At 34.6% G+C, this 21892-nt stretch overlaps 1 protein-coding gene and 1 pseudogene across 1 annotated transcript; one reads left to right on the plus strand and one right to left on the minus strand.

Moving 5' to 3' along the window:
* LOC120126475 overlaps nt 1-14559 on the plus strand; it is a 36680-nt pseudogene extending 22121 nt beyond the window's left edge.
* A 5182-nt stretch (nt 14560-19741) lies between these two features.
* LOC120126393 (high mobility group B protein 3-like) lies at nt 19742-21218 on the minus strand. Its single transcript, XM_039144603.1, has 8 exons — nt 21123-21218; nt 20996-21044; nt 20769-20864; nt 20519-20576; nt 20397-20441; nt 20230-20310; nt 20057-20146; nt 19742-19958 (listed from the first exon to the last, which is right to left on the minus strand). Exons 2-8 carry the CDS (start codon nt 21034-21036, stop codon nt 19941-19943), a joined length of 429 nt encoding a protein of 142 aa, XP_039000534.1. The 5' UTR covers nt 21037-21044; nt 21123-21218; the 3' UTR covers nt 19742-19940.
* Between the last annotated feature and the right edge of the window lie 674 nt (nt 21219-21892).

A 21892-nucleotide genomic window follows, 5' to 3' on the forward strand; every position in this document is an offset into this window, starting at 1 on the left:
GAAATATTATATGACTATGTGATTATATGAAAAAGAATACAATTATATGTGATAAGCTCTGTGATATGTGAATCATATAAAAATGTTCTACGCGTAAGTAAACCATGTGTTTATATGTATATGTGATATGTGAATCATATAAAAATGTTCTACGCATAAGTGAACCATGTGTTTATGTGTATATGTGGTATGTGATTTATATGACAATGAGCTATATGAAAGAACTACGTGATTATATATATATGTGATCCAAGTTATGTGACCTAAGATACGTGAAAGGTGAAAGTGAATTATGTGTCTATGTGAAAACTTGAAATGACATAAATAATAATGCCCATGTTATGTGTCATGAGAGCTAGGGATATAGTTGGCATGCCAAGAGTCGAGGGTCTACGCGGTCTTTCGGGACATATATGTATTCTTTGGAACATGTATGAGGTCTTTTGAGACACATATTTGGTCCTTAGCATATGTATATGATTCTTAAGGAAATTTTCTATGTGGTCTTTAGGGACATTTTATATGGCACTTCAGTGCAATTCTACGTGGCACTTCGATGCATTTATACGAGCTATGGTTACAGCATTAGTGCACAACCTCTATAGACTCACATATCTATAGTTTTCACATGTGTACATGGGATAATAAAGAGATAATTGTGAAAACAATGTATGTAATATATATATATGATGTATAATATGAATTGTGTGACATGATATATGTGTGATATGGGTGATTGCATATGTTACATGATATACATGAATATATGTTGATGTATATGTAAATGAGTATAAATGACTTATATGATGATATAAGAATTTGTTATAAGATATAGAATATGAACGTAAGAGATCTTATGAACAAGAAATAAGAGATATGAAGTATAAGAGTATAAGAGTATGATCAAAATATAAATGATGACATGTATGTGCACAAGTATGTAATTGTTATATGTAGAAAAATATATTAGTTGTATGATTTGATAGCATAAAACAGTCATGCATGATTAGTGGACATGAATTTCATTAGATATGTTTTTTATGCCTCACTAAGTCATAGACTTAGCGTGTGATTGTTTTACACGTAGGTTACAGAAGCGAGAAGAGAAACGAAGAAGAGCAAGACAGGTCAGCATCTCTCTTACAAAATTTCAGAACGGAAAATAGATGATTTAAATGTGTTTGGTTAATTTGAATATAGTTGGCATGTACTAATTGATTGACTTGAATATGCTCTGATCGATTTTTATTATTTTGGTCAATTTATGTAAATAAACCGTTTTTATTTTAATGAAAGTTTTAAATTTTCTTTGAATTTTGTCAAGAGTCAAAGTTTGAAAAGTCAATGTGACATCTCAGACTCGTATCCGGGTTGGGTACGGGTTGGGGGTGTTACAAAAACTACGTCATTTTGGTGAGGGTATAAATACCCTTAACCCATCCGAAAAAGGCCTAAGCCTTTCATTTTTTTTTTTCATCTATCTCTCTAAAAGAGAGATTAAAAATCTCTCTGCCCTCTCTCTAGATTTTTGTCACCGGGGGGAATTCTGGCGACCGCCGGCCACCATGCTCCAGTGTTATCGCTGTCATCAGCCACCACCTATGGTGGCCGGAAAAAGTCAAAACCCCCCAAAAATAAAGATCGAAATGCCCTAAAGCCGATTCCGGTGTTAGTTTCACTTAAAAACCCCAAAATTACCTAGATCTATAAAAATACCTTCAGTATTTTGGGTTCTTGGACGACTTGGGATCCCCGGTAAGTTCTTCTTTTATTTCATTTGTTTTTTGGTTGTTGTCGATGTTTGTCCCTCTTTTCAGGTGGTTGATGGCTTTTTATAGCCATCGACGGTGTTCTCCTTGAACCGGGTAATAGAGGCGAAGTTCGGTGAGTCACCAAACTATGGTGGTGACTCACCATATAGCAGTGACGTGGACGGCCGGCGTAGACCTTCTGGAGGCTTCGGTTGAGGAATCGTGGTAGTGTGGAACTTCGACAGTGGATGGTGGCAGCAGAGGCGGCGTCGCGTGGTCCCTAGGGTATCATAACCCTAGGGTTTCTTGTTGGAGAGCTCTGGACCGTTGGATCTTGCTAGATCCAACGATGATGGTTGATGGCGGCTGGAGAAGATGTTGTAACCTAAAGGGTTCAGGGTTATCATCTGGGCCTGGACCGGGTTAGGCCTGGAATTGTAATGGGCTGTGTGTTTTTTTGGGCTTATAATATATTTTTTATTTATTAATAATAATATCATAAATAAAAATAAATGGGCAAAAAAACTAGTATCTACAGCTGCCCCTCTTTGCTCATTATTGTGTTAACAAGAATAGGGCAAAGACTAAAAAACAATAAGTTTTTTTGTCCATTTGGCTTTTCTTGATTAAGACAGAGTTGTTGAATCCTCAAGTGATGGATTTGAATCTTTGATGATCTCTGGAATTCAAATCAAGAAACCCCCGAAGGCTTAGTTTCTCAGTTGTCAAGAAACCCCTTTGTTAGGCTTAGCTTCCTTTAACAACTCTTTTGAGATAATTAGTTAACCCCCGAAGGTTTGGTTTCTAAAATCTCATTTGCAAGCAACCATCACTGAAGGTCTTATAGATGACTTGAAGGACTTTAACATCTTGCCCTGAAGGCCTTACAGATGACCCAAAGGATTTTAAATTAAGAAACTCCCGAAGTCTTAGTTTCTAAATCTCATTTGAAAACATCCTGCACTGAAGGTCTTATGGATGCCCGAAGGACTTTAACATCTTTAACTGAAGGTCTTAAGATGACCCGAAGGACTTTAAATTAAGAAATTCCCGAAGGCTTAGTTTCTAAATCTCATTTGAAAACATCCTGCACTGAAAGTCTTATGGATGGACCTAAGGACTTTAACATCTTGCGTGAAGGTCTTACAGATGACCCGAAGGATTTTAAATTAAGAAACTCCGAAGGCTTAGTTTCTAAATCTCATTTGAAAACATCCTGCACTAAAGGTCTTATGGATGGCCCGAAAGACTTTAACATCTTGCACTGAAGGTTTTACAGATGGCCCGAAGGATTTTAAATTAAGAAACTCCTGAAGGCTTAGTTTCTAAATCTCATTTGAAAATATCTTGCACTTAAGGTCTTACAAATGACCAGAATGATTTTAAATTAAGAAACTCCCGAAGGCTTAGTTTCTAAATCTCATTTGAAAACATCCTGCACTGAAGGTCTTATGGATGGCCCGAAGGACTTTAACACCTTGCACTGAAGGTCTTACAGATGACCCGAAGGATTTTAGTATCATGCTCTAAAGACTTATAGATTCAGGAAATAGTTTACTGAGTAAGAAACTTTGGAAATCGTTTTCTTACTATTCAATAATTTCATTTTCAGAAAAGATTAAATGAGAAACTTTGGAAATCGTTTTCTCATTGAAATAACTTGTTGATTGGGTAGCATGACCCTAACTTCAAAATAATGCTCATTCTTGTGGATTGCATTCATCTATTCTTCATATGTTTGTGTGATTCCTGTATTTGAGGCTTGAATTCTACCTTACACTTGTAAGGTATTTTCCATCATGAATCTTCTTTTTTCATATTAAGATCTGTAAAACTTCATGTTTGAATGCAATCAAATGTATCAATGTAATGCATTTTGTATTATTCAAATGATGTTCTTATGAATCCATGAATGTTGAATATGTCTTCATTTGACTTTAAAGTGGTGAACTCGGTCTTCCTTCACTTGAGCATTTATTTCCAGGGTTACCTTTGGATATCAGTGTAGGAACTTATGCTATATTTGAAGAACCATTTGATCAACTTGTATCTTTATGTCTTCTTTGTTTCATTAAAGTCTCAAAAGAAATGTTTCATTTATGGAACTCTTACTGTAATCAAATTATGACCTTGATGCCCCATTTTGTCTTTGATAAATTGGTTTTCTTCATCTGAACTTGTGTAGAAATCCAATAAAGCCTTCATCTTTGAAAAGAGAATCTATCATCTTTGAAGAATGAATCTATCATCTTTGAAGAATGTAGATGTAGATATGCCCAACTCAGCAGGGATTAATTAGGACAACAATGTCTATTCTGATTTGACTCTTGAAACACATCACAAGAGGGTTTATCCTAATTCTTTCATGTCTCCACATCTAATCAGATCTCGAACAAAGCCATTCAGACCATATCATGTCGAGATGTTTAACAACAACCTATCGTTCAACCTTAGTTGGCTCCACTAGTTTCTTGTTGTTGAAATTTCAACTTCCCTTCTGTGGAAAGAAATCTTCATCATTTTTCATTTTAACTTTGGGTTTGAAGAAAATTACATCTTGGGTTTAAAAATTGAAACCATATGATTGTAACATTGGTTCAGCACCATAATCATTGGTTCATAAAACATTTAACAACACATTCATCCTTTCCTGTGGCTTCTGCCCAGATGTTCGTCAGTGAAGTTCTTTGCATAGTGTTTGGAACTTTTGTAGGACGTCACTTAAGAACAAAGCTCAGTGAGACCATAAGTGGGATGCTTTGACTTGCCAGCATCGAATCACCAGAATAATGCAACTGTATGATGAACAAAGTAGTTATGTATAATCAGATTGACTGTCACTGTTTTACCATTTTCATTCTTCATATCTTTCTATCTCTTTGGAAATATTTGCTCAATTCAATGATCTTTCCATAAGATTATATGGGCCCTCGGCATGCCCCAACAATTGCTGATACGAACGTTCAAAATACGTCAATATTCATATGTCTGTTTGAAATGGGTTTTCAAGATATCTCAACATTCTAAATTGTAAAGCTTATTCTCAATGTTCATTGATTTGAATCTCATGATCCCCACGAGATCCAATTTTGGTAATGCCTCATTTTGTACTCGTGGCTCTATTTGTGCCCAAATATCTTAATCTTGACTGTTCTTATTTGGGTATCAATAAAAACAATGTTGTTAAGTAACTTGAAGGATTTTCTTCATGTTGTCACAAACTTAAGAAGTAATCAATCATTCTAAGATATGTGCCTCTTCTGAATGAGGTACCAATTTTTTTTATCTGGAGGGGTCTAGTAGGACAGGGTGGTGCAATGGCTTATCATCTTTTGGTCTTAAGAGACATGTTCCCCAGGTATATCAAAGTCATGTCTCTTTTCTCTTAGATCGGTGGTGCAGAGATTGCTTTCTACCGCCTTGGCATACCTTTGAAAGCAAATGTGCAAGAACTGAATGGTGATCGGTTAAAGCAATTGATGAGTAGATTTGGCGGATTCAACCTTGTTATCGGTGCCATCCCGTATAACAACCTTACCGGAAGAAATAAACATCATCGGGATAGACTCGAGGATTTTTATTGGTGTATTTTCTTGCAATGGCTGCTACAGCGATTGCCTCTTCTGCTGCTCCAAGATACGTACCGTCGGATCCCAATCTTCTTGAACCATGAAAGGTTTAGTTGATGGTAAAACTAGTTATCTCTACTTTTGGAATCTTGTAACCAATGTTACCCAATATGAAAGGTTTATAAGTTAGAATCTGTTCCAATATCTTATTATGTGTCTATCAGTTCTCAAATTCAAGTTCAACAATCTTTTGAAGGACATAATGGATATAATCTTGACAAATAAATGATCGACATGGAAGAGGCAGCAATGATGTATCAAAACTTGAGCCAGTATCACGGTATAACCAGAGTGCAGGTGGTGGACTTATTCATTCCCATAATACACCTAATGGGACTTATGACTCTGTGATTGGAGGATCTTATAGGGGACATGGATTGGTGGCTGGGCGAAGTAATTTGTCTGGTGATGCTTATCGCCATCAGCATGAGATAAGTGCCCCTTTTAAATAGGATAATCTTTCTTGATGAGTGGCTAATAATGTCACAAAAATCCTTACAAGTTCAATTCTCCAGACTTTTTGGACTCTCAGACCACTTGCTTTCAAGAATTCTTCATCATTCTGGCCTTGCTTATTCTTTTTCTACAATAGAAGTAGAATAGGCAACAACTTGCTTCAAGAACTTTCTCATTTGAGACTGTCCTGTTTGAAAATGTTTTTTCTTTCTTTATCAAAGAATAACATAATTTTGTAAAGTATTGTTTCTTACAGGTTCACAATAGAATTAAATCATAAAACTTGAGTTTAATGAATATCAAATAAATCAACTACACTTTTTAAATAAAAAAATCATAGTCCTATGGCAAGTGTCAAAATTATTGACTGATTTAAGGTGTATGTTGATTCTGGTAAGGTAAGGTCTCTCAGGTTGGTCCAACATATATGTCCCTTTGAGATTTCTTTAACTTGAAGAAATGGTTATTGTATTCATCTTATAGAGATACTTCTTGACTCTAGAATCTCAGGAACGTCTTTGGGATGTGTGGTGTTTCATCAAGAGCTTAAGATAGTCTCTTATGTTATGTTGCACCATTCAATATTCGAGCCTCCTTTTTAGGTTTTTAACTCGAATCCTCATTTGGTTTCAAGATGTTATTTAGAAATTTTACATATTGAACCCCCTTTTATCATTTTTCATATCATGCATTAAAGATTTTTTTTTAAAACTACTTTTTGCAAATAAGAATCAATCCTGAGTGGCGGAATGAAATCTGAATAGTCTCTTTCACTTAGAAATTCATGTATGATTAGAATGACTTTTCAGGTACGTAACATAGGTCAGGGCTAATGGTTATAAAAGAAATGGATAAAAAGGCTCAAACAAGTGTTTAAGGTAATTGAACCAATGATCAATTCATTCTAATGCTTTTAATATTGCCTTGCTTGACTTGGATCTGCTTTGCTATTTGTCATTCTTCTTTTGGATCCCTCTAGACTGTCAATTTTTGAGTTCATTTCCATTTTCTCATATCTTCATCATTTCTTACTATTCTTGTTGAATATGAATCTTTGAACTAATTGCACTTGATCAACCTTGTAGCTTGAGGCTCAATGAGTCACCCATCTTGATTCAATTTTTTCGAGTATAGGACTTCAATTGCTTTGAGAACCTCTTTTTCCTCTTATATTTCGGAAATTCTTTCATCTTGTTTGGATTTGATTTCAAGCACTTTGTATTTAACCTACCTCGTAGTTCAAAACTCTCTTTATTTCATGAAGATTTGCCTTCGTAATAAAACTAGATTGATAATTTTATTCCTGTGAGCAGATATCCTTTTTCTTGCTCCTCAATGTGGAGGGTGATCTTTGGTTAGGGTTGAACCAGAAAGAAAAAAATAATTCAGGCTCAAATGGGGACACCAAAGGATATATTTTTCTTCTTTTGCGAAGGGACAAATGACAGAATGTTGTTCATCATTTCATACACAAAATTCTTTATAAAAAGAGGTTTCCCCAGGGATGAATATTCAGGATTAACTTATTTACATGAAAACAATGTAATTAATGCATGATATATTTATCTAAACCAACCCCTCTTTTTTCTTTTTTCTTCTTCTTACTTTGAGTATGCCCCAATCACTTAAAATTATCTTCGATAAGTTGGTCCATGATGCCTCATCTCATCTCTTCTTATATGAAGATTCACGGATAATTGAAAGTTTGGTTTTTTGGAGGTCTTTTGGTTTTACCAGTATGCTGGTTTTGTATCTGGAAGGACAAATGTCCGACTTTTGAAGTCGTGTATAGTGGAAGGTAGTGTTATAAACAAATCAACTCTACCCAAGAAGGTAAACATCTGGATTTGGTGTCTCAAAAACAGGTAAAGGCATTATTTATGATTCTCAGATAAATGTAGGTCAAGATTTGGTTTTGGTAAGGACAAAATAGACATTTTTGTATTTCTGGCTTTGGACGGGATATGAAAAGTCTAATTTTACCACTTGTCAAAAATCTACGATTCTTGAGAAATTAAAGAATATTTAATTTACTTGATACTTAAAACTTCAATATTAAAATTTGATTCCTTGCTCATAACCATAAAAGCAACACAAATTTATTTATCACAAAAAGGCGAAGAAATGAATAAGAAAAACATGATCAAACAAGATGCTGAAAATAAAAGTACTACAGTGGTAGAAAATAACTTCCACTTGTTTATTAGGCTTGCCCTATCATTCCTAGAATGTTGGGTTTATAATTGGACCAGAGTCTTTGTCCTCACTTGCCCGATCTTTTGATCATTTCTCTTATTAGGCTCGTTTGGATGATCCCTCAGACGCATCAGTTTCTACTTCTTTCTTAGCAGCTTTTTGTTCAGATCTCATCTCCTCGTTTATTAGTTGGAAGTTCGGCTCAAAACAATTTTCATTGGTGACAATAGCTTTGTCCTGGTTCTGAACACATATTGTAGCTTAATGGGCGTAGTATTCGCCATGTTCTCTAAACTTCCCAAAGCCCCATCTGTCCTCAGGAATTCTGATATGGGTGTTTGAGATGTTTTCATGGTGGCATCTTCCCAGTTTATTTTTGAACCTATGGACCAATCTCGAATTACATCCATAAAAGCCTTTTTGCTTTGATTTCTTTTCCCATTTTCTTGCATCTGATATTCTTCACAGGATTTGATCACATTAGTCTCTGTCGAGGCAATTATTTTTTAGCATTGAACCTTAACCCCTTCTTCTACCTTGCACTTTTGAATTGCTTACTCTAAAGGATCTTGGAAATTTCCCTTAAGGTTACTAGGAACCTTAGCTAAACAATTTGGAGTTCCAATCTCATTTATCCAATGAACCTCCTTATAGGTCCACTTTTCATTTGGAGGCCATTGTGGCTGGACATATCGTGTAGTAATTAATTATGTTGAGAGCATTTTTGAATGCATTTTTTTACTCGAAAAGTATAATGGAGGGAATTGAAAACCCTGCATATTCTTTTTCTTCTTGATCAGCCTTGCCCTTTTCTATGCCCCTCTTCTTTGGGTAAAGCTTATCTCTCACAAGGGAATTTTTTTCTTTCATTGATTCTTCATTCATCATCAATTCACCAATGCCCCCTAGGACCAAATCTTGAAGTTTCTTGAATTACCATGCTCCCTAATAGGTTCTTGATCATCAGACAATATCACTTCGAACTCATCATTATCATTCAAAACCTCATTCACAGCCTTTACAGCGGGATCCTCTAAGGGTTTCTTTCCATGGATCACAACATTCACCAGATCCATTAACGTGGTCATTTGTTCTTTTGAATCATCCTGGAACTTTTTTGCATGATTAGTCATTTCTTGTTGAATCTTGATAAATTGCGCTTGCAGTTTCTCGATTCTACCAACCCTTGCTAAAATCTCGTTCATGGCTCTTATCATTATTTAGGAAGACCAAGTTAGCTCCAATTTGATTTCGAAAATTCTGTAATGGAATCCTCCACGAATTATTCCCATATTTTTATGATTAAATGCATGTAAAATAGTTTGAAATAAATATAATTATGCAAAGATGCAAATGAAAAAATGAAAATGTAAATACAAATGTAAAAATGCAAAGATGTGAATGCAAATGCAAATGCAAAGATGTGAATGCAAATGCAATGCAAAGATGTAGAAATGCAAAAATAAGAATGCAAATTGTGCAATGCAACAGCAAACATAAAAGTACGAATGCAAAATGAAAATGCAAAGATGCGAAATGCAAATGCATGTATGAAAAAGGTGTTACTCAAGAGTGATCATCTTAAAACCATCTTCATTGAACACAAAAGTTTCGGTACATCAAACAAAACTTTACATATAGGCAAGTTAGTTTCCATTCATGCTCAAAAGTTGAGTTGTCAATCTGCTTCAATTCCTTGTAAAGTCAACTAATTCTATCAGCTTATGAGCCATATTGCTTTTCTGAACACAGCTTCTTCCCTAACATTGTCTTTTTCCTTCATCTTCTGTGTCAACTCTCGGAGTTGTAGGCAATGTTGCTCATTTTCCCTTGTGAGGGAATTTTTATGGTTATAGAGTTCTTGGACAATATTTTCATATATGTTGTAGCTCTCTTTCAGTTTGATGACCCCTGTTATCCACTCTTCTGGGGTGTTTCCTATACAGTATTTTGAAAGGCTTGACTGATCTTTTGGAAATCCTCACACATGGTTTTATATTTGTACTTAATTTCTTGTTTTCATCCTTCAAATAACATACTTGAGCTTCATAAAAACCTCTTTTATTCTGAATGCCCCTATTTATACTCTTACCATTGAATACTTTTGGTATCAATCTAACAGGATCTTTGTGTGCATAGCTCTCCTCTATCCTCAGAGTTCCCTTAGGATGTCATTCCTTGGCTGCGTCCTAGTTTGCTTGATCATAAAACTTTTTGTCCATTTATGAAAACTTTTCAATTTGATGAACACTCTCTCGAATCAACACCTTTGGTTATGACATGATCATGCAATACAAATGCAAAAGAAATCCATATAAACAAGTTAAAGTAAAATAAAATGTATCTACAAAATAGAAAAAAATAAGAAAAAAATAAAATAGTTAGTATCAATTAATGGAAAGAAAAGATTCTATCTATCATGGTATATATCTAACCTCATGCTTTCTAGTTCCATGTTTTGTTTGGAAAAACTAACATAACCGCATGATTACTAGTTCGCACGCATAAAATAAATAAATAAAACAAAAGTTAGAACTTATTTCTCCTTTGTGTACACCTACGGATAAGTGTCAGTAATGTCTAAGATCGGGTGAATTTCTAGGGTTTATTATATGCAGGGTTTTGGTTCTAAGAGTAAAGGTACTCGAACTGTCCTTGTTGGTGTCCTATTGGGCTTCCAAACCCTCAATCCTGGTCCATTATAGACTTAAGTGGATCGAGGTCAATTTGAGGGGACACATTTCCCTATGCCTGACACGGAGAATAAATTCTCAAGAATACATAGGATATATGAACCCCGAAAGTTACTTGCTAGGTCTTACACGAGAATAAATTCTCACGAAGACGTCGCTTTCACTCCCACTTAAAAAGGAAAAGAGCTCGAGTATAGAGCTTATGTTTTTGCAATGCAAATGTTGTGTGTGAGGAGAAATTTTCACAAAAATTAATATCTAAAAAGCAATTAAATACAAACATAAATATATAAGGGTACAAAATAAATTGAAAGAAATCAAAAGAATTATAAATTAAATAAAATTGAATTCTTGATTTCTAACTATTGAGACAATAAATAATCGACTTAGGTTGACTAGAGTCCCCAGTGGACTCGTCAAGCTGTGTAACCAGTTTTGCCCGGGCACGAATATTCCTAGGCGGAAAAAAGTAAAGTGAATAAATAAATGGTTTTTATTGAAATGTTTTGGGAGTCGCCATCGGCCTTTTGGGTTTGGTAGATCGAATACCTAAAAATCATCTTTTAAAATAGTTTTTAAGAAAACATCAGTTAAAAGATAAATCGGTTGCGTTTAACCAAAAATTCGTTTTTTTAATAATAAAAAGGATTTGTGGTCGGTTACGTTTGGGGAAGAATTAGCACCCCCACAACGCCCAAAATTGGTCCATGTCGATTATAAATTGTCTCTAATAATAGAATTTAAGAATTCAAATATAAATTTAATTTATGATTCTCTTATTTCAGATTCAATCGAATAATTCTAAGGAAAAATATATTAAAATATTTTTATGAAACCAAAGTAAAAATATATATACTTAGAGTTTTATAAATAGGATATATTAGAAAAGAACATCTAGTTACTTTAAGACAGCCCTTTTCTTCAACATAATATATAAAAAATGAATAAATAAAATAAAATAATTTGATTAAAACGACTATATATATTTATTTTTATAAATAAGATATTTATTTATTTAAAAATATAGGAATAAGACCTCTAGTTAATTTAAGACAGTCCTTTCTTAGATATTAAAAATAAATAAATATTAATAATATGATAATAAATAATTTAAATACAAATAAAGTAAATATATATTTTTATAAACAAGATATTTGTTTATTTTTAAAATATCAGAATATGACATCTAGTTATTTTAAGACCGCCCTTTCTGAGTATTTAAAAATAAATAAATATTATTATTTAATCAAATTATGAAATTTTTATATTGTATTTCATGTAAATATTAGTGAATAAATCATAAATAAAAAATAAATAGATAATTAAAGTATTATATTTAAAGTATTGAAAATAAAGGACAATAATAGAATAAAATGGCAATTAAATAATGACCAAAATAAAAGAAATTAAAACTATAGAATTAAATTGCAATATATAAAATAATGTACATAATTCGAAATATTATAAAATCTAAGTACTAACAATGTGTTTTAACCATAAATAATAAATTCGGTATTAAAATATAAAATATAAATTAAAAATATTAAGGATTAAATAAGCTATTTAACCTAAAATATATATGAATAAACAGGCAAGGATTAAATTGAAATATAATAAACTTCGAAGACAAAATTAAAATGCCCAGAATTTTAATTCGGTGACTGAAATGGAAATTTACAAAACAGAGGGACTGCACGTGTGGTTTTCTTATGTGGGAAATTACACAGAGGCCCTTACCAAAACTACGTCGTTTTGGTGAGTGTATAAATACCCTTAACTCATCCGAAAAAAGGCCTAAGCCTTTCATTTTTCTTTTTTCATCTCTCTCTTAAAGAGAGATCAAAAATCTCTCTGCCCTCTCTCTAGATTTTTGTCACCGGGGGGAATTCCGACGACCGCCTGCCACCGTGCTCTGGTGTTATCGTCGTCGCCGCCACCGCCTATGGTGGCCGAAAAAAGTCAAAACCCCCCAAAATTAAAGATCGGAATGCCCTAAGGCCGATTCCGATGTTAGTTTCCCTTAAAAAGCCCAAAATTTAGATCTACAAAAATACATTCGGTATTTTGGGTTCTCCGACGACGCTTGGAATCCCCGGTAAGTTCTTCTTTTCTTTCGTTTGTTTCTTTGTTGGTTGTTGTTTTTTTGTTGCTCCGTCGCTTCTGTTCTGCTCTCTGTCCGTGTGTGTCCCTCTTTGCAGGTGGTCAATGGCTTTTTATAGCCATCGACAGTGTTCTCCTCGGACCGGGTAATAGGGCGAAGTTCGGTGAGTCACCAAACTATGGTAGTGACTCGCCATATAACAGCGACGTGACGGTTGGCGTAGACCTTCTGGAGGCTTCGGTTGAGGCGTCGTGGCAGTGTGGAACGTCGGCAGTGGATGGTGGCAACAGAGGCGGCGGCGTGGTCCCTAGGGTATCATAACCCTAGGGTTTCTTGTTGGAGAAGATGTTGTAATCCTATAAGGGTTTAGGTTATCATTGGGCCTGGATCGGGTTGGGCTTGGAATTGTAATCGGGCTGTGGGTTTTTTTTGGGCTTATAATATATTTTTTATTTAATAATAATAATAATATTAATAATAAAAATATCATAAATAAAAGTAAATGGGCAAAAAAACTAGTGTCTACATTAAGCAACTGGTATTGCGAGAACAGAAACTGCATGCATATTTAATTTTTAAGCAACTGGTATTGCGAGAACAGAAACTGCAGTTCTTTCAAATTATCCAATGCAGTCATTCAGGCAGCTGATCTAATGCAAATGCTGTATGGATCTATTTAGTGGTTTACATAAAAACAATCCTGATCGGCAGAGGAGGCAAGGGAAATGCCCACTTACCCCAGGGGAAGTTGGTCTGATGCTGAGAGCTCTTGGATATGGCAGTGACGTTCATATCTATGTGGCTTCCGGTGAAGTGTATGGAGGGGAGGAAACTTTGAGACCCTTGAAATCACTCTTCCCAAACTTCTACTCCAAAGATACATTGCCACGAAGGAAGAATTAGCGCCATTCTCCTCATTCTCTTCTCGAATGGCTGCACTTGACTTCATTGTTTGTGATGAGAGGGATGTGTTTGTCACCAACAACAATGGTAACATGGCCAGGATATTAGCTGGGAGAAGGTAACCAAGCCTGCTTCCAATCTTTCCATTCCATAACTATAAATGCTGGCTAACTTTTCTCCTTCATTTTATTGCAGAAAATATTTTGGACATAAACCCACTATTCGTCCAAACGCTAAAAAACTATATCGGTTATTCTTGAACAGAAACAACATGACATGGGAAGCATTTGCCTCTTGTGTTCGTACTTTTCAGAGAGGCTTTATGGGGGAACCCAAGGAGGTCAGGCCAGGCAGGGGTGAGTTTCATGAGAATCCAACCGCTTGTATATGTGAAGATTCAGAGGCCAGGGAAAAGGCAAATGTAGCAGATTTAAGAGACGAGAAAAATGGAAAATCGGGTGCTTCATCGAAAAAATAGGCTACGGTAAGTGATGACCAGAATGATTATGAGGATAACAACGAACCGAAATGGCCTGATCTGGATGACTATGACGATCAAATTTGGCCTCAAGAGAAGTTCCTATATAACGGAACAGGTTCGGATTACGATGCAGTCGTCTCTGATGAACCTGAGTTGGAAGAGATTCTTTCAGACTAAACATAAGTTCCTGACAAATTTATTCTTGACATTCCTCTGTAGAGGCAAATGAGTAGTTCTGTTGATGATAATGCAAAATATCATCACGTCTATTGAACCCCTGAGATTATCAACGGTTTATGTTTCTTTTGTGGTTTGAGTTTAAGAGTTAGGGAGCATCTACTGATAACGAGGCATACAAATTCTCCTCTTTAGCTGAGGCTTCAGAACAATCCAAATACCAAGGCATGGGAAAGAACGAAAGGTTGAAATACAGCTATGGTTGTTACTGAGGTTTGGGGAAAAGGTTTATGTAAATTTTGTCGTAGTGCTTTAGTTTTGTACCCATCATCAGCACAACTGATATGAGAGAAAGGCGGCGAATGTAAACAAATTAAGTTTTTTTTCCATCACCCGATGCTTGTGACTTTCCCCGCCCCACAATCCTAAGTTAGATCCTTAAGTTTGAGGCACTGTGGCTTTCCAAACTATGCTAAAGATTGGACCCTTTGTCGTATGATCATTTTTTAAAAGACTTGGATCTAAATTCACGGGTATGTATAGGTGTCTGTATAGATTATGTTTCTTGAATCCCAATTATTAAAGAACGAATAAAATTTCTTTTAACTATTGGGTCCAATATAGGGTTCATCACAATGATTATAAATTATTATATTATAGCTACATCAGTATTATAAATTATATCAATATTATAACAATCAGTAATAATTTTCATCTGTCAAAAGCTTATGTTGAATTAATTTTTAAAATTTAGACACTTCATCTCATCTTATATGAATGTAGTTTTAAAACAATAATAAATCAATAATATTGATTATTTATGAAAATGTTCACTCTGTAACACCTGAAGCGGTGGAGAGTGACTTCTGTATTTAATTTACACAATTTTAACGTGCAGTTTTTGTTCAGGGTATAGAAACCCTTTTCCCTAGACATTAGTTATTCTAGGAACTTCTATGGCTTCGGTTATCCCCTCCCCCAAACTACATTATAACCATGTCACATGCATACAACTACGTTGGTGGTCGCATGTACCTCATGTATGGGCTTCCTTTTTGTTGAATGTCTGATGTTTGGTGCTCCTATATCAGCAACCAATATAAGAGAGAGACTTATTCCCTTATAACCCTCGCTCTGAAATTGATTAGCTGCGTAAGTTTTGCTAATACTCGTGGTAATCTTAACCTTCAATTGCAGTTGAAATAGTAGCAGTACCCAAGCGGTCAAGATAATAAAGCATCCCACTTCAATGTTTAGTCCCTGTATTCATGTATGATGTTCTCAATTGTAGGATAACTTTATGCTTTGGTATTTGGAGAATCTATGTTAAATGATTCTGTAAGCTTTTGTCGCACGTTGGTCCCTTGTTTCCTGTATTTAACATTGTATGTGTTCACGTGCAATATCCACTGGGTTAAATGGCTCTTTATGTAGATGTCAATATCCCTGTACAGGTGTATGTGATGTACATGCTCTTGCCCTCTGATTGGTTTGGCTTTAAATTGAAGTCTTGTTTCTCTACACGGACAAACATCCCTTGTAAGAAATCATGCATCCGGGAAAAACTTGTTTTTGATGATTGTCAGGTTTCTTGAAACCTTTGTTGGTTGTGTCTGCGGGTTTGTCTTCAACTCTCTTAATTTTATGACACCAAAATTAAAAGGACTTTTACAATGTTTTTGTCAAAAAAAAAGGGTTTTTTTTAAAACTTTAAAGAGTTATAAATCAACCAATAATCCAAAAATGTTTCAAGTTCAACTAATAGTAGTTAATTGATTTAAAACCATCTTTCACCAGGCCAAAAGAGAATGTTCTTACTCATAATATGTCTACTCTTCAACAACTGAATCCCAGCTTTCACCAGTTGTGCTCTTCCCATACTTGTGAACTTTCCTGTTTACCAGACAAAGGGAATTTTAGCCTCTCCCGAGTTGAATTGCATCACAGAGAGAGAGACATGAAGATGGTAAACAAACAAATAAATAAACACAGTCCAACTATTAATCAGAATGCAATTGTGCACCAGAAAATGTGCTGTAAACACATGGGAATTTTAAGCTAACATGAAAGAGTTAGTTTAAGGGTTCCAGTAACTGTTCCATACCCATTTCTGAAATGCTCCTCACCCCACGTTGTTGACCAACCTATGAGACCAAAATGAGTTAATTACGAAAGTTAAATGAATAAAGTTTATGAGAAACAAAGGCATGTGCGAAACACCATAATGATTAAGGCATAAAATTCCTTAGGCCATTTCTATACCAAGAGTTGCAAAAATATGTGAATGATTACAGGGATATTTGCCAATGACATGAAAGGGAACAATATGGAACCCATAGGCTTTAACTTCCCATTAAAAACAAAAGGAACACACTTACTAAATACCTATACATAAACTGCTGGCCTCTCTCATCCATGGATGAATACAAGTTACATTGTAAACTAAATAGTCTTCCTAAAAATATTGTCAAAACTCACAACATTTAAACAAACCAATTCAACTGTGCATTTTACTATGACTGTTAAAATTTAAGTTTCAGGTGCCAGGAGAGATACTCGAAAATGTTATCGACTATGCTAGAGATTATGATAAACGAAGGTAGACAACCGGATACATATTTAATCTTGGATCGAGAGTAATATCTTGGTGTAACAAGAGACAGTCAACAATATCTTTATCAAGCACCAAAGTAGAATATCAATCAACAACATAATAAAGTACATGGTTGAAACAACTAATGGAAGATCTTTATCAGCAAAAAGATTATAAGGCTTTTCTGTGATAACCTACCAGTTATATGTCTAGCACAGAATTCAATTTTTATGCAATGAAAAAACATATAGAAATACATGTTGCAAATATTTTCACGAAAAGCCCAAGTAGATCAAAGTTCGAGAAATTTAGAGAAACACTCGAAATGATCTACAAATCATCTATGAAGGAAGTTTGCATTGAAGGGTAGTATTAAAAGTCAATCCAAATCCTAAGAAAATCTATAAGTATCATTTAGTGTGTGTATGTATTAAGAATATTCTAGAACAATATGGAACTAGTATATGTGTAGAAGTATCCATAAATAATCTAGATTTTTTGTAATATTTAATATTATATTTATAATTATCTATTAGAAGAATCTAAATATTTGTAGTATTAAATGGCAAAGATGCTGACATTTGTCAACAATCGAATGGCCATTAGAATATATAAATAGAAGTTAGTTTTACTATTGTAATAAGAGTGAAAAACAGGGAAAGAAGTGTCAAGTGTAAGATAAAGAAAGAGAGCCTAGAGATAGAGAAGAGAAAAGAATTGGGATAAAGGTGTATTGTAATTGTGTTTTCAATTAATAAAAGTGTTCCATTCTTTAAGTTTCCCAATTAAATCTTGGTTTGCTTTAAGTTCTTAGTGTACTTGTGTTAGTTTAAGGATCTAATAAAAAATAAATAATAAAGATTTGTTGACTTAAGTTTCGAATTTAAGGGTTGAAACAGTGCACAAGAAACTTATTTTCCTTACTGGTGAGAGTGAGTCAGTCATGTCAAAGGAAAATGGTCTTTTGTGGCACTAAATTATAGCCAGTCAACACAAAAGAGAACAGTTGTGAAATAGTTCTATAGTCAGTTAACTCGAAGAAGGAACATGAGGGTATGTCAGGCTGTTGAGGTTGAACGCAGTAAAGGCCAAGCTTTGACCACCGTGGGTCCACCGACGGATAGAGATAAAGAGTTAATGAAATTGCAACAGAGTTTGTTAGCTGAGAAGAAATTAAAGCAAGAAATTGCAATAATAAATTGTCGTTACCCACAAAAAGAAGAAGCAACGCAAAGGTAATCCGAAGCATCGAAAGGAAGCCTTCGACAACTTGCGAGGTTACACCGGGGACTAAGGGGTCAATAAACCAATCTCATTAAACAAAGTTTATATAAATAAGGCATAATGTCATTTAGTTTTTTCAAGGCATAATGCATGTAAATATTAAATTCACACTAATTTATATACCTTATTTAACTTTAGTTCATATTTTATTATTATTGATTTGAATACGTTGATGAAAATATTATATTAAATCTTTACTCTCTCAATTTAAAGGTCGTAAAAAAATTAAGAATCACATTAATTTTCTTCTAAAATTTTGTTCGACTTCAAATCCATTAAGTCAGTTCTATCATATAACGAGGGATTTGATTCACGCTGTACAACTATATGAGATGTAAATCTTTGATTTCAGATTATGAAGTTTGATTCATGAAGATAACTAGTAATGTACAAGGGTTCTCATAACATCACCTTAGTCATACTAATTGGAGGTGTGATTTAAATTCTTTTATCTTACTACTCTCGTCTCTATTTATTTATTCTCTCCAACATAATCATGCATTCTACAAATTAAAAAAAACATTTGTTGAAGTCGAAATGAGAGAGGATGGGTGAGAGATTGATGAGCAAAAGTCAACAACGGGTGATGAAGAATGAAAACAAATAAAGAAAATGCAATTGGGTGAAGAAAGATGCCATGCCAGCATGTCATCACATAGTTAAGAAACACTTGACAACCAAAAAGCTCCAATATATAAAGTACAGTAATTATATTGAAATAATTAAAAATACAATTAATGAAATAAGAAAGAAAAAGGAGTAAAATTCAATTATTAAATTTGTAATTTAAATTTAATTGTATTAGTGGCGTAATGCATATCTAATAATGTAAAATGATTAAAACAAGAGAAAATTGTACATAAAGTAATATAATACATTTTGCGAGGAACATAGTAGACTAATTGCCTCCACGCGTAATGCATATTGCAGCTTGGCTCATCCAAGCTTCAAACAAATTGCATCTCTAATGGCTAGTTCAAATATCTCATTCGTTACAAGACAGAGACTGTCAACAGCGATTATGCGTCGCAGAATGGCCGACTGACTTTTCACTTTCCCGACCAATAATTTGTTTAATGATTATAACCAGTGACCGTTGTAGCATAAAATAGAATTTGCTTTACCATCCAAAGTCAACCACAACATAATTTAAAAAAAATGCCAATGATTAGCTCGCACAGAAAACCCTGGATGCACGAATTATCTGTTGCAGACGAATGCCAAGCCATGAAAACAAAAGCCACAGAAGTTGATAAACTAGCACTCCAAGTACAAGTAGAAGGTAACAACAAAGAAAACCACGTCAAGCATAAAAATCAACATATAAAAGCCTAATAAATCATCCTAGCAACCATAAAGACAACCACATGAATCAAAACGAACGGAGATTAACAGAATGTAATTGGAAATTAAAGCACTAATTCTCTACAAAAGGATTTATCTAAACCACTTAACTTTAAATCAAGAAGTACATACAGCAGCAGATATACCATCTACGACTACTTAATTTCTGAAGGTCAATGGAAACCAACATGATTCAGAGGTACATTTCTCCCTTTAGATTGACATGTGCAATCTAAAAGAATAAACATGGAGAACATCAAAGCATTAACATAGGATTTTGATCAAACACTGTCACATTCTACATTCATTTCACTACCCTCCGAGGATCATCTCTACTCGTCATCGTCTTCCTGCGCAATACATGAGAACAAATTCACAAATTCAGTGACGGATAATGGAAAACCAATGATCAAATAAAAATAAAAAAACTGAAACATTTGCAACTCACGTCTCCACTGCCTTCCTCGTCATCATCTTCGTCATGGATCTCAGACACAGACTTATCAGATTCCGCATCTTCATCTTTGGGACCCTCAGCCTGGAAAGTTCTTTAATTATGAGCTGCCTAAACAGACCCATTCTGCTGAATGAATAACTTACTGAACAAAAGTGAATTATTACCTGTCTCTTGTTGTAGGCTTTCATGTTCTTTTCATACTCGGCCTTCCGCTTCTCTGCTTTTGCTACATAAGGTGCTTTTTCCTGAACATACCAATTTTAATTCAATCAGAGAACACGGTTGCATATAAAGGTTTTGAAATTTTCAAAGAAAACTAGTAAATACTTACAGCTTCAGATAAGCGCTTCCATTTATCTCCTCCAGCTTTGCCAACCTAAAATAGAGGAAGGTAAGATTTTTTGTGGCGGTAAATCAAATAAATAAAAAAAGAAAAGCATTAGTGACACTTACAGCAGCAACGGATTTGTTTTTAGGGTGCTCCTTTTTGTATTGCTCACGGAACTCCTCCCTAAAATATAAAATGGAACATTAATTAGACGATAAAATGAGAGAAAATCAACTTAATCGTTTCGTAAACGGTCTTTCCTTTAAAAATAAGAAGCCCAACACAAAATAGAGCGACAGAATTTCCAACTTATAAAACCAGGCGAGAATCGTTTACGACACAAAATAAAGCGACATGACAGGAGCGGAAAACTACATGAAAACAAAGAAGGCGCTAGCAGGCCTCTTTGGCTTGTTCGGATCCTTAGCAGCCTTCCCCGATTTCTTTCCAGCTTTGGATTTCACGGTGAGCCTAACACAAGAAAGCCAAAAAAAATTGTCAAAAAATATTAAAAACCACAATTCTCATATAGTTCTCAGAAAATGCGATCCAGTAAAGGATAAACCAAAATACCGAAACGGAAAAGTAAACAAAAAACTTACTTGCTGCTCTTCGTCTCTGACTTTGATTTTCCTCCCTTCATGTCGATTCCTACGAATCAAAAACCTCAGACCAGTTGAAAAACGAGCGAATTCGTTAAAAAAAGGAGGAAAATCGGTGAGAAAATACCTGGTTGAAGACGTAGGTTTAGGATAACAGGAGAGAGAACAAAGAGGGAATCAAGCGGTGAGTTTGAGAGTATGGAGGTGGGGGAGAAAGGAGGAGATATTTAGTTGGGGTGCAAATTGAAATTCAATTGCGCACGAAATGAAATCAATGTTTTAGGCGGGATTTGGAAATTTCATGCCACGTCAACGATCCGTGTGCTTTTATGTGATTGGCTGCGTGGCTCCTAAGCTTAGGCCTTTCCCATATTCACCTCTTGCCCTTTTGTGTTTCCTTTGTGCTTCTTCGCTCTCACTGCGGCCTTTGGTTTCTCTCCTCTCCTTTCCTTTTACTGGCGCGCGTACTTTGTTTGGCAATTGGGTTAATTTGGTAAATTCGAGCCCCTATCCCCATTAATGTTATAATATCTCTATTATTTTATAACTTATAAGATTTAGTGGGCCGTTTATCACTCGATCAGAGCCCAATTTATTTACCACCAAGATGATTGCGGTGCCCAATTATTAATCTATCATTCGATAAATTAAAAGTGAGGTGGCAGCTCGACTGCCTAAGCACGAAACGATATTATTAACTTTAAAAAATTTGAATTCGAACTCGATATTTATGAGGGTGTTTAAATATTTATTATTAAATAATTAAGAATTTTTCGGATAAATATCATCGTATAATCATTTCATATTAATAAAAAAATTAATTTGAACGTAAAATTTTTTAAATCGGAATAAATTCAACGTAATAAATCTCAAATTTTAAAAAATTAACCCAAGAAG

The sequence above is a fragment of the Hibiscus syriacus genome, unplaced genomic scaffold, assembly GCF_006381635.1.
Source record: "Hibiscus syriacus cultivar Baekdansim isolate YM2019G1 unplaced genomic scaffold, ASM638163v2 tig00110458_pilon, whole genome shotgun sequence".
Lineage (NCBI taxonomy): Eukaryota > Viridiplantae > Streptophyta > Magnoliopsida > Malvales > Malvaceae > Hibiscus > Hibiscus syriacus.

Coding starts and splice junctions, on each gene's coding strand:
- LOC120126393 (XM_039144603.1), bottom strand. CDS start 21,036: ATGAAGGGAGGAAAATCAAAGTCAGAGACGAAGAGCAGCAA. Junction 20,577..20,768: donor AGCGCCTTCTTTGTTTTCAT/GTAGTTTTCCGC, acceptor TTTATATTTTAG/GGAGGAGTTCCGTGAGCAAT. Junction 20,311..20,396: donor GGAAGCGCTTATCTGAAGCT/GTAAGTATTTAC, acceptor TGGTATGTTCAG/GAAAAAGCACCTTATGTAGC.